Genomic DNA, 12,586 nt, shown 5'->3' on the forward strand with positions numbered 1-12,586 from the left:
TGGTGTCCTTTCCTTGTCCTGAGGAAGAAAATCCAGCGGTACTTCCAGGCCCCAGAGAGGCACCTATCTCCTCTCCAGCTCGCAAGCGGACCCCTCAGTTCCTGTGTGCAAGGGTTCCCTCGGCCAGTGTTCAGCCGTGAGATCTTAGGCAAGTCATTCAACTTCTCTGTGCCTCCATTTCTTCATCAGTAATTTGGGGACAACAGTTTCTTCTTTGTAGATTTGCTGAGGGTTAAATCAATTTATGTCGTTTTAGGACAGTTAAAACTGGTGATCAGGAGATCCTCAGTAGGAACGAACAATCATCATTATTGACACTGGAAAGCTCACATTCTTTCTAAAGAATTGGCATGCATAAAGAGAGGCTTAAGTTTTGTGACATCTTGTTAGTACATACACTCAGGCTTTGCAGTAGACCAAATAACTTTCAGTGAACAATCAAAATCATTTAGATAAAAACATCTTGCCTTCAATGCCCTATTGTTCAAAAACCAAATAAAAAATGACAAAAGGGAAACATTCCTGGCGAGGGGACAAGTTGTGCAAATTGTTTTTTTAAAGCACTCATTGTGTTCAGGTGGCCTGGCGCAGCCACCGCAAACACGAGAGGCAGATGCAGGGAGGAAATCAGAGCCCTTTGTGGGGCCGTAGAATGGATGTCTTTTCAACCAAGCAGATCGCTATTGGCCTAACAGAGGGGACTCGGGTTCCTCTCTGCCCGGTCATTTCCTTTACTCCGTGTCTGTAAGAACCACCCCGTCGGGTGTTTCACAGGATTACAGGTTTTTAGGTCAAACAGAAACCCAGGGGAGCGCCTGAAAAAGCCAAACACAGGCAGTTCAGTGACGCAGGAGCTGGATGACATCAACCCCAGTGCTGTCGGGAGTCACAGAGGCTGCGGTGCCCCAGTTTGTGTGGATTCTTTCCCTGTGGGACCTCCGGCAACCAGGGCCACAGGTAAGAGCTGTGCTCCACAGTAGCTGACGGTTCCCCGGTGGGCCGCAGGCTCTGCTGAGGACCGGCCACTCCTTCATCCATTCCGGGAGCAGGGACAGCCTCCTCAAGCAGTCCAGGATGGAGGAAACCCAAGAGCCCCTGGCCATGACGGTCCACCTCCTTGCCAACTCCGGGCATGGCTCGCTTCTGCAGCAAACTCTGGACCAGCTCCTGGACTGCATTTGCCCAGAGGTCCGTCTCTTTATGGTGTCGGAGAGGGTCCGTCCGGTGAAAAACTATGACAAGGGCCACCCCAGGAGGTCCCGGTTCCCGGGGATGTCCGTGTTGCTCTTCCTGCATGAAAGCCGCGGCGGCGAGGAGCGGCTGTTCCGCGTCCTTGACTCCCTGCAGCGGTGGCCGTGGCACTGCTGCCCCGCCCCAAACATTCAGGGAAGCCTGGGCCCCTGCCTCCTTGCCCGCCAGGAGTTCTACAGTCTGGACAGTCAGATGCCTGTCTGGGGCGTGAGGCAGGTGCACTGCGGCCCCGAGATCCTCAGGGTGACGCTCTACTGCACGTTTGACAACTACGAAGACGCCATCAGCCTCTACGAGATGATCCTGCAGAGGGAAGCCACCTTGCAGAAGAGCAACTTCTGTTTCTTCGTGCTCTACGCCTCTGAGCGCTGCGCCCTTCAGCTGTCCCTGAAGCAGCTGCCCCTCGGGGTGTCGGTGGACCCCAAGGAGTCTTCCGTGCTGCAGTTCAAGGTTCAGGAGATCGGCCAGCTAGTGCCTCTCCTGCCCCATCCGTGCGTCCCCATCAGCCGCACCAGGTGGCAAACGCGGGACTACGATGGCAACAAGATTCTGCTTCAGGTACCAACTGTCCCACCTCCCCGGTCTCGCAGATGCACAGGGAATGGTGTGATTTTACATTCCAGGTGGGCCTGAGAGAGGACGCGGTGTGGGGGTTCGCGGGCTCGTTGGCACATCATAACCCCTGGGGAGCTCTCAGAAACCGCCAGATCAGTCAGAGCGGAATCTCTGGGGCCGTGCAAGCCTGGGCATGTTTTTTAAAAAGCTCCTTGGTTCTAATATGTAGCATGTAGTGAGAGCCACTGATCTAGTCAAATCCCTCCCTCTGACAGGTGAGGAAGTTCAGACTCTGTGGGCAGACAGCTGCTTCTGGGAAAAATTGTTGATTGACTGCTTGTTTGCGGGAAATGAGTTCGTCTCTAGAGAATGGGTGTATATTCCAGAAGCCAGTTTGGCACAAACAAGCAGGCGTTCCTTTTCATTTTATCCACAGACATGCAGCTAAATTCATCTTTATGTTCTTTTCAGCCGTTTAAAATAAAAGAACATAGTCCCTCATGAAGTAAGTAATTCATTTTCTTCTTCTTCTGTAGGATTTACTGACGTCTCCTTTGTCGTGTCTGAGTCTCCCAGCTGGGCTCCCTGGGACCCTGTTCCTTCCTCTCTGTTTCACTCATTTCCTTTCCATTCTCCATCCCTGTCCCTAAAGCACCCCACACTGCTGCACACATGCATGCACACACACATGCACACACTCTCCCATTCCCACACTCTCACTCCCAATAGTGTGGTTTATGCTGCCTTGAAAGAACATGTACGGGCGTTTCTCAGAAGGCTGCTGCTGTAGAATTGCAGGTTAATATCAGTGGCTCTGGTTAACTAAAATAAGTGTCCCCTCAAAAGATCAGTTTATTCAAAGAATCTGGTTTCCACTCTTAAGTAAGCAAGCCCGCCACTGTTTGGGGTTGCTTACTATCTATTGAATGTATAATTCATTTCCATGGCATTTGTTTCTCCGTGTGGGAGAAATCCTGTTCTTGCTATCTTTTGGAATCACAGTTAGGAAGAGACAATATGTTGTCCCTTTATGAGGTCAGCCTGCCCCTTAAAAGCTTAATCATTTTTCAACGGTGTCTATTTCCTTGTTTCTACAGTCAGTTGAGTGACAGATGATCTTCCTGTTCATCAGGACGGTTGCTAATATTCCCTGAAACTTGAAAACATCCTAGCTCTCAATTTGTAACATTTGACAAGATTTCTTAGAGAGATGGGCTCTAAATGATCAGAATTTCTACAAAAGCATTTCAATTTAGTTTTTGGCAGAAGGGACTTTATTCTTCCTCAAGGGATTTGTCCCAATCACTCAGCATTATGAGTCTTCTAAAAATTCTGCATTCTGGCTGCACACATCTGCATTTCTATGTTAACAGTGTTGTACTCGCTTCTGCCATATGGTCCAAGGCTTTTAGATGTGGTTTTTTAAAGAGTTTATTTATTTATTTTTAGAGGGAGGGGAAAGGAAGAAGAAAGAGAGGGAGAGTAACATCGGTGTGTGAGAGAAACATCAATTTTGAGAAAAACATCAGTCAGTGGCCTCTTGCAAGGCCGCAGCTGGGGACCTGGCGCACAACCCAGGCATGTGCCCTAACTGGGTTTTGAACTGGTGACCTTTTGCTTTGCAGCTTTGCAGGCCAGTGCTCAATCCACTCAGTCACACCAACAAGGGCTAGACTTTTCTTTAAAAAAAAAAACCCAAAACAAAAAACAGTTAAAATTTTCCCCTCTTTAAAAGATTGCCGAAATGGCCAGCTGTGTGATGAAGATCACTTTTAATTTTCTTGATAAGACTGTGTTTATACCTAATGTCAATAATTAAAGGCCTAATTTATAGATTCTACATTTCTATGCACAACAATTATATCTTTTAGGGATTCAGCTTTCATGATGTATCCAACAGATATGTACTGATTGTTTACCATGCATTAGGCACTGCACTCAGTACTGGAAGTACAGCGATGAAGGTGTAACACAACCCCTCTCCTCCAGATGCTCACGTCTGGAGGGAGAGCCGGAGAAGTAAGCGGACAAGTGCAAAACTGTGCGGTGTGTGGTATGAAGGGACAGGATGCCAGGAGAGGTACTCACAACATTAATTATGATGATAATAGCCAACTTATATTTAGCACTGCTACGTCCCAGGCACTATTATCATTTAGTGTTCTCAGAAGCCCTTGTGACAAGGATACTCAAGTATCTCTTTTTATGGATGAGGACACTAAGGCACAGGAAGATTAGATAACTTGTCCAAAAGTTCTGCAAGCAATAAACGGCAGAGTCAGTATTTAGGAGCATCTAGCTCAGATCCAGTGGTAGCGAGAAGGCTCTCAAGAGAGAATGATGTGTAAGCTTGGAGTTGACAATGAGCAGGAGTTTTTAGGAGAACAGGTTAGAGGAGACATATCCCAGACAGAGGAGAAAATATGCACAAACACTGGCATTAGGAAAGGACAAACAATGTCCGACAAACGGGAAGAAGTTCAGTTCTGATACATGGAGCTTGAAAGGGAGGAAGTGATGGCTTCAGGCTGGAGTAGGAAGGGGCAGATGGTGAGGGCGTGGCAGGCCATCCTCGAGGGCTGAGAGTGTATCTCAGGAAGAATGGGAAGCCCCTGCAGCAGGAAGGGGCCATGAGCACCACTGTTCCCACACTCCTCTGGCGGAGTGGAGACGGATTAGAGGGCGGGGAGAGCGTCCACAGGGAATCCCTGCAGAGGGCCGCTGCAGGAACTCAGCCGAGAGACCAGAGACAATGACAGCCTGCCCCAGGGCTGACACCGGCAGTGGGCGTGGAGAGAGAAGAAGATCTGAGAGACCTCTGGAAGGCAGAGTCCATGGGGATGGGTGACATCGGGGGAGATGATTCTCTTGCTGGGGTCCCAGGGGGCTAATGATGCCATCTTCTAAGACAAGAAGAGTCTTAGTGCAACAGATTTAGTGTGAGGAGGGAGATGAGATCCACCTTGGGAATGTTGAGTTTGAGGAGCTGGGGCCTTGAGGACACTGGGATAGATAAGTGTGGAGCTTAAGAGACAGAGCTGAGCTGTAGTTATACTGGGGAGCCTTTGTCATTTTGGTAATAATGAAGGCACGCGTGTCAATGAGCTTGCCCCGGGAGAGGGGGCAGAGCGAGAAGGGAAGAGGCCCAGGGTAGCACCGAAGAGCTCAGAGGGAGGAAGAGGCTCCTTCAGTGGACACTGAGAAGGACTGGATGGACCGGAAGGAGCAAATCCAGAGGGCTGGGTTGGCAAGAAACTTAAGGAGAAGAAGGCATCAAATGTAAAGGAGGAAGGGCAGCCTTGTAAACTTCCCCCAGAGCATGAGTTACAATGAACAAGGAGGAGGGGATGCTGGCAAGAGCACTTTCCGTGGTAGGAGGGAAAGTCAGCGTCACGGGCAGGAGACATGAGGGAAGGTTAGAAGGAAAAACGGATGTGGGCAAAAGTTTACCAACCGGCTTGACTGTGAAGGAGAGGGGACAGGGAGCTGGTGGGGGGAGAGGGCTGAAGGGATGCATTTCTCATGACGGACATGACCACATTTCATTACTGTCGGCAAGGAGGAGGGGATCTATCTATCTATCTATCTATCTATCTATCAGAAAGAGATTGACTGAACAAACAAGGTCATAAAGTGGGAGAAAAAGAGTAATCGACAGGGTGGGGTCCCCAGGAAGGCAAGAGTCGATGGGGGGACTGCAAAGATTCACTTTCATTGTGGAGCGGATGAGAAAGTTGCAATGGTGGGAAACCGATAGAGCTGCTAATTAATACTGGCGTTTGTTTTCTCTGTAATCTAGATGGTGACACCACCCGATGACAGGTGGGGGCAGGTCATGCCATTGCTTAAGGACAGTGCAGAAGGTCGGAACCACTGTCCTGGTGCAAGGAGAGAGGTGACTAAGGAAGCAGTGGGACGGGCAGGTAGCCGGGGCGGAGTTGGAAGCCACGCCTTCATGGTGGCTCCAGGCTGAACGGGTCTGCGTGCTCAGTCAGCGGCCCCGGGTATCCCTTCAGAAAGTGTGGGCGGGCTGATGGACCCAGGGTTGGGAGGTCTGGGGGGAAGCTCCGGACGGAAAGGGAGCAGAGCAGGGAGTTGGAGGCATTGGAGGTGCAAGTGATGGTCTTCAGACTCAAATGGACAGCTGCAGGCAGTGAAGCTAGAAGGGGCGGAGGAGAGAACGAGAAGGTGGTGACGATGTTGGAGAGCAGATGTGACGGGAGAGTGAAGGGCAGGCGCTGAAGAATGGGTGGTGGCCCGAGCGTGCCGGGTCTAAGCCGAGTCCGTCAGAGGTGGAGCGTTTGAAGGTGACCGGGCCCAGCGGAGGGGCCGTGGGCCTGGGGGAGCGGAGTTGAGGGGGAGGAGGCACCGGGCCGGCTCAGCAGGGCCCACTGACTCCGGCTCCGGCTCAGGCAGGCTCTTCCTGGAGGCCCTGAGATGTCTTGGTGTCGTTTGTGGCTTCAGGACCAATTTTGCTCTGATCTGAGATTGACTTGGAGGGTGAGGGGAACCTACTCAGGCTTCTCCTTCTGTTCATGGTTCTTAGATGTGAAATAAAATCCCCAAGAAGCAAACTTATGGATTTCCCCATTTTTACTTCTGGAAAACAAAAACAAACAAACAAACAAACAAACAAAATAAGAGACCTGAGTATATTTCTTTAAATATCTCAGATACATTTATTGTTTTGCTGTTGAAAATGAAGTCTTGAAAGAGAACATTTTTTTCATGTTTCATACCATACTTTTAAATATAATCAATTAGAAAAGGAACCCTAAAAGTAAACTGTCAACACCCAATGCTGTCGAAGATGCGAAATGATAGAAACACTCATTCATTGCTGGTAGGGATGCAAAATTGTACAGTCACTTCAGAAGGTAGTTTGTCACGTTTGTGCAAAGTAAACCTCCTCTTACCATAAGATCTAAGATCCAGCAGTTGCTCTCGTTGGTATTTACCCAAATGAGTGTAAAAAAACTTAGGGATTTCCTCCATGAGGCTGGGCAGTCTGGTGCCGACCCCGCACGATTTCTGAATGTGGGAATAACCGTGCCAGTTTCCCTTCCCACAAGATGAGGCTTCATTGGCTCCGAGCTAAAATATAACGTCAGCTGATTCTCCAGGAAACGAAGGTGGCAGCTCAGGCCTTTGAAGGACTGTGCTTATTGCTTTTGTTCAACTCGACCGACTTACTGAATACTGGCAATGGGTACAGCTCGGCGGAAGGTGACTGGAAGGTAGCCTGTTCTCAGCACTTAGTGAACAGAAAGCATGGGTTACGTTTGTTTGTCTTTTGTTTGTCTGACAGATCCAGTCGAATCCAGGCCTCGGTGTGAGGAACAGCACCTCCGGAGCCGACACGCTTCTCCAGGCCTGCAGGGGGGTGCCTGTCACCACAAGGAGGGCCCTCGAGCTGAGGCGGCGAAGGAGTGGGGGCAGGAGGTCCAAGGTGGCTTCTCTGGAATTCCCTGAGCCCAGGGGGAGCCCGGCGTCGCAGGGCCCTAGTGACACGTTGTGGACGAGCCCCGGCGGCTCATCCCAGGCCGGCGGCCAAGCCACAGATGCCCAGCTGCCTCTGCATTCTGCCCACCTCGAACCCAGGGCCAGAATGAAGGCCTTCAGTCTGAAAAACAGCTTTGAGAAGCTGGAGGCAGAGACCAACGTTGACACAGGGTGTACTGTGGTCAACTCTGAACCCAGGCAACCTCTTCTGAGCAGATTCCCAAGGGATCCGCGCACCAGCCAGCCACCACTAACCTCCTCCTTAGGGGCAGCTGCCTCCAGACACAACAGACTCTTGAAGGAGAGCGTCCGTCCTTTGTCACTTGCTGGCCAAAGGGAACTTGGTGCAAGGCAGATCATCTCAGAATCTCCCCTTCATCTGCCAGTTCAGGGTGAAGAAAAAGAAGGAGAAGAAGAGTTCTTTATATAGGGCGAAGCCAATGTGGTTTTCTAAGACACAAGATCACGTACAATGTTCTAGACATGGGGCACCATTTCTTGTTTATCTGAGGGGGCCCGAATGCTAGCCAGGAAGAGGTCTGTGTGGCCTTTATTTCAAATGTTCAGAGTCTAACGGTGCTGCGAGCGGTTGTGTATTTGCCATCATGACCGTGGTCCTAAGGGAACACAGCCAACGCACGCACAGGGAGAAAGCCCAGGCTGCGTGTCCTGGGAGACGTACTAACCCAGCTGGCAGCATGGAGATCAGCACCAATCAGGATAATTGCATTGTATGCAAATGAGTCGAATGTGTTCTGCGATGTTGATTAGTGTTTGTAATTTGGTTTTAATTTTTACTGTGGTTGCATAGCTCATCCCCTGGATAGCACGGACTGTTTATGCTTTAGTGTTTTTTAATTTTTATGTGACCTCCTTTTGTAACTGGGCCCTGGGCACCACATCCCGTCTAGTGATTCTGTCTTTAAAGTTGTTTGCATCTGGAATGAGTTAACATGCAAAGTGTTTCGAAACTTAGGAATAATTAATTTTCTTTCCTGTTTAATGAACAGAAACACCGGAAGCCAAAAAGTGAGGTTACAAATGAAAGCGAGGCTGTAGGTTTTTCTGCTCTTCCGTTTCTCATCTGTTTCTGCACCACTCCGGGGGGACCAGTGGTCCGCGTGATTAACCGGAGGGGAACACAACACGGTTTTATGGCAGGACGTTTGCATCGTTTGGGTTACAGAACAGGACTTGGGTTCCTCTGGCCATGTCTGAATTCCTAAATTCCTTTGCAATATTCATTCATGCATTCGTTCAACAAACACTTATTGGGCGCCTACGTTTAACTAGCACATTGATACACGGTATACCTGCATTCTGTGGCTGTCAAATCAGGAGTCTTCATGGTTTCACCAGTGTGATGATAAATCTATTCTATCAACTCAAGAATGTACTGAAGTCCAAACTTATTCCTCCGGGAACTTTTCCATAGTCCATTCCCACATTTGCTGCAGGAGGATGCGGTGAGCATGCACGGCCCGCAGATGCAGACTCAGCATGCTCTGCATTGCAATTACAATCGCAATAGACAGATTTTCAGTTGCTCATAGGCTGCCTTCTTTTTGGTTGAGTCTATACCCACATTTCAAAAAAGTTTGAGGTCTCTGTGTTTTAGTTCTTTGGTAAGGTTATTCCTTTGTTTTATATATATATTTATTTTTCAATGACAGTTTACATTCAGTGTGATTTTGTATTAGTTTCAGGTGTGCAGCATCGTGGTTAGACAATCATGTCCTTTACAAAGTGTTCCCCTCTAAATTTCCAGAACCCACCTGGCACCATACACAGTTATTGCATTGTTATTGACTATATTCCCTGTGCTGTGCTTTATGTCCCCGTGACTATTTTGCACTACCATTTTGTACTTCTTAATCCCTTCACCTTTTTCACACAGGTCCCCAAACCCCCTCCCCTCCAGCAACCACCAGTTTGGTTTCTGTGTCTGTGAGTGTGTTTCTGTTCTATTTGTTTATATTGTCCTTTTCACATATTAGTGAAGCCATATGGCATTTGTCTTTCCCTGGCCAACTTATTTCACAGAGTATAATACCCTCTAGGTCCATCCACGCTGTTGCAAATGGTAAGATTTTCTTCTTTTTAATGGCTAAGTAATATCCCATTGTGTATACGTACCACAGCTTGATAAGGTTATTCTACTCTACGAACTTCCTTCCCAAGAGAGTTGACATGTAAGATTGCAAATGATGACTTAGCCAGATCTTTTGGAGACCTGGTTACTGACCACATCCAACTGGGGAGAGGGTGTGGTCAGGCCTGTGGATGAATCTTATGGCAGCAAGACTGGGCTGAGTTTGGGGTGCTCTGCCCAGCTTAGGACACAAATGGATGATGGTTGCTAATGAACAAAGACATGACTTTTAAATGGACATTTTTTGTTTTTTACAACATCAATATAGTCTCATTCTTATTCTCTTTCTCTCCCTCAGATTAAAGGTCGATCTTAGAAAGTGGAATGAAGAACTTGACTTCGGTATGTTTTTTCTGTACTAGCAAAAAACGAAAGTCTTATTTCAGTTAAAACTATTGCATTGCTTTGAAAAGCACAGCAGGGGGACGTGCTGACATTTCTTCCCCACCTTTAAGAGCTTGCCTGCATTTCTTTAACGCAATCCATGGGTAAGAATACAAGTACATGGAAATCATAGGGAATGTTTCAAAATTTCAACAGCTACCTTTCAAAATAGGCTTGTAAAATAACATACTCTTAAAACATCACTTACACTATCCTACTCAGCATAGGAACCCAATTTACAATGTGATAGGGTGGAAATACCGGTGGGCGAGGCGGAAGAGGCCCAGGTTTTGGTTTCAAGCTTTAAAATTTACTGTTGATGTGACCTTGAACTGTCAGCCTCTGTGATCCTCTGTTGCCTTGTCTACTGTAACAAAACATTCCCAGAAGAATCAAGATTATGCATATGAAAGCATCTGGATATTGCCAAGCATTATAAACATGCAAGATAGTATTAGTTCATGGTCCTGCAGACTCACATTTTTACAATGTCATGGCAACAAAAGATTTTTTGAAACAAGTTTTAGGAAAATCAATGATACAATGCAAAATCCAGTGGCATAATGATTACAAATAAAAGAACTCTTTCTAAGATTATTAGTATGTTTGCCATTTATTTTCATCTATCAAAGAGGAAAATTATAGATAGAATTCAATTAGGCTCTGGAACTCGTAAGAGATTACATGAAAAGGGTTAACTAGACACTAATCCAAGTTATCAAGTTAGACTGCTAACTATAATGATACTGTATTCCCTAAAATGTAAAATGTATTGCTTTTTAAATAACTGAGAGGCTTCTGATGATCAGATTATTTTATTTTCCTTATAAGGGTTGCATTGCTGTCACTTGGCTATTTTTAACTTTATTAATTTTTAACACTATTAAAAAAAGTGTTTCACACTTTTTTTTTTTTGCAAGCGCTATTTGGACATCACTAAACATGAACAGAAATGGTATTATTTGCAAACCTGTGATGGCGTTTGCTGGTTATGGGGTGTGTGGGGGCTGCACACACCTCGATTCAGAGAGGCAGGTGGACCAGTGCCACAACTGTGCCGCCATCAGGGGGACAAAAGAAACATTTTAAAAATGCATGTACGCTCAGGAATGTACGTTCAGGAAATTCCCCCATGGGAGCCCCAGTGGGAGGCAGAGCCCACCTGAAACACGTCCCATCTGCCCCTCTCCTGACTTGGACACGAGACATAGACCCAGCCGATTAGGTGGATTCTCCTTGGAGTGTGGCTGCTCTTCCTTAGGGATAGGGAGACTTCTTTAGGATAGGGGAGGCAGGCCGAGGTCCTCTGGCCCCAGAAAGAGGGATGGCAGTCTTTGGTCCACACTGGTCCCAAGGCCTGATTTGGTTCTGATTCTGCCCGTGCATCCTCTTTTTTGTTGTTGTTGTTCTTGTGCATTTTCTGAGCCCATTTCTCCAGCCTTCTGATAAATTTATTCCCAGGTCCAATCAGCCAGGATCAGGTCTGTTCTTGCACCAAATAACTGAGACTGGTACCGAACGAGAAACACTCATAGAAGTTAAAGCTAAGAACAAAACTGGGGCGCCGTATTAGGGAATTGAATTTTCAAAGGGATAAACAAAGATGTTAAAAAAACAGTTCGTTTGGGGGCTCAGTGCCTGTTTGAAGTTCTCTTGGCTTTGATTCTTTTCACTCTTTTCTTTCTGGGTCGCTTCTAGCTTCTCCCTCATGGCTTTGCCAATGAGAAGACCTGCTCCCTTCCCTTTATCAGGCTAAGAAGGATGCAAGGTGGGACCCACTGGGGGAGGGGAGGTGTTTTTTTTTTTAAATTTATGCAAAGCAGGTCTGTCTCTAGATTTCTGTTCAAAGGAAGGCTAGGCAAAAAGAATCCTGTGAGCTACACATGGTCTGGCCTAGGTCAGCGAGGCAGGGCCTCAAATTAGTTAGAGCCCTTTCATTTATCAGCAAGAGAGACTGAGGACTAATTTATACAAAAGGGGAAAGAAGGAAAGAAAGAAAGGTACCGAGTCATTTTCATTAAGGGATGATTTCAGGGAACCACAGTCCAGCGTCACATCCCACCAGCAGAGCCCCCTAGTGGACAGAGGGAGCCTTTTCTCAGAGCTCCGGAAGAAAATTCCCAGGTAGTTGCTGATTGGCTTGCACGGAGGGACGTGGACCAATCACTGTGTCCGGATGATTGTGTTCTCTGGCTATTGAGGCTGTGGCTCAGTCCACTGGTGTGAATGAGAGCTGGCATATGGGGAGGGGGCGGGAGATCGCTGGGAGGCAGTCAGCCCCACGTGGATGACATGTGCATCCTGCACAGGAAAGAGGCTTTTTTAGTCATCAGAAGGGAGATGCTTGGCGGACCACAGAAGCGGCATTCACTCCTGGCCCAAACTGTAGCTGGTAACTGAGTAACAGCACCTTCCGTGTGGTTCCCGTGAGGGGGACCTTGGGCTCCCGTCGCCTCTTCCCTGCGGTGCTGGAATATGCTTGTGAAAAACGGGAGACCTTCGGCACCTGGCCTCCCTCAGTTTGCTTTGTTTAGAGCTTGTGTTAGTTTCCTCGAGCTGTGGTAACAAATGTCCACAAACGTCGTGGCCTGAAAGGTGTGCTCTGATAGTCTGGAGGCCACGTGTCCACAATCAAGGCGTCGGTGGGGCCAGACTCCTTCCTGAGACCCGTTCCCTCCTCTTCCAGCTCCCCGGGCTGTGGCTGCAAAACTCCAGGCTCTGCCTCCTCTTCATGTCGCCTTC

The 12,586-nt window shown here is 47.8% G+C and overlaps 1 protein-coding gene across 1 annotated transcript; it reads left to right on the plus strand.

The window, feature by feature from the left end:
- Positions 1-676: 676 nt before the first annotated feature.
- Positions 677-8,943, plus strand: FAM124B (family with sequence similarity 124 member B). Its single transcript, XM_028508515.2, has 2 exons — positions 677-1,809; positions 7,115-8,943. Exons 1-2 carry the CDS (start codon positions 1,075-1,077, stop codon positions 7,736-7,738), a joined length of 1,359 nt encoding a protein of 452 aa, XP_028364316.1. The 5' UTR covers positions 677-1,074; the 3' UTR covers positions 7,739-8,943.
- The last annotated feature ends 3,643 nt before the right edge of the window (positions 8,944-12,586 follow it).

The sequence above is a fragment of the Phyllostomus discolor genome, chromosome 4 (assembly GCF_004126475.2).
Source record: "Phyllostomus discolor isolate MPI-MPIP mPhyDis1 chromosome 4, mPhyDis1.pri.v3, whole genome shotgun sequence".
In the NCBI taxonomy this organism is placed as follows: Eukaryota; Metazoa; Chordata; class Mammalia; order Chiroptera; family Phyllostomidae; genus Phyllostomus; species Phyllostomus discolor.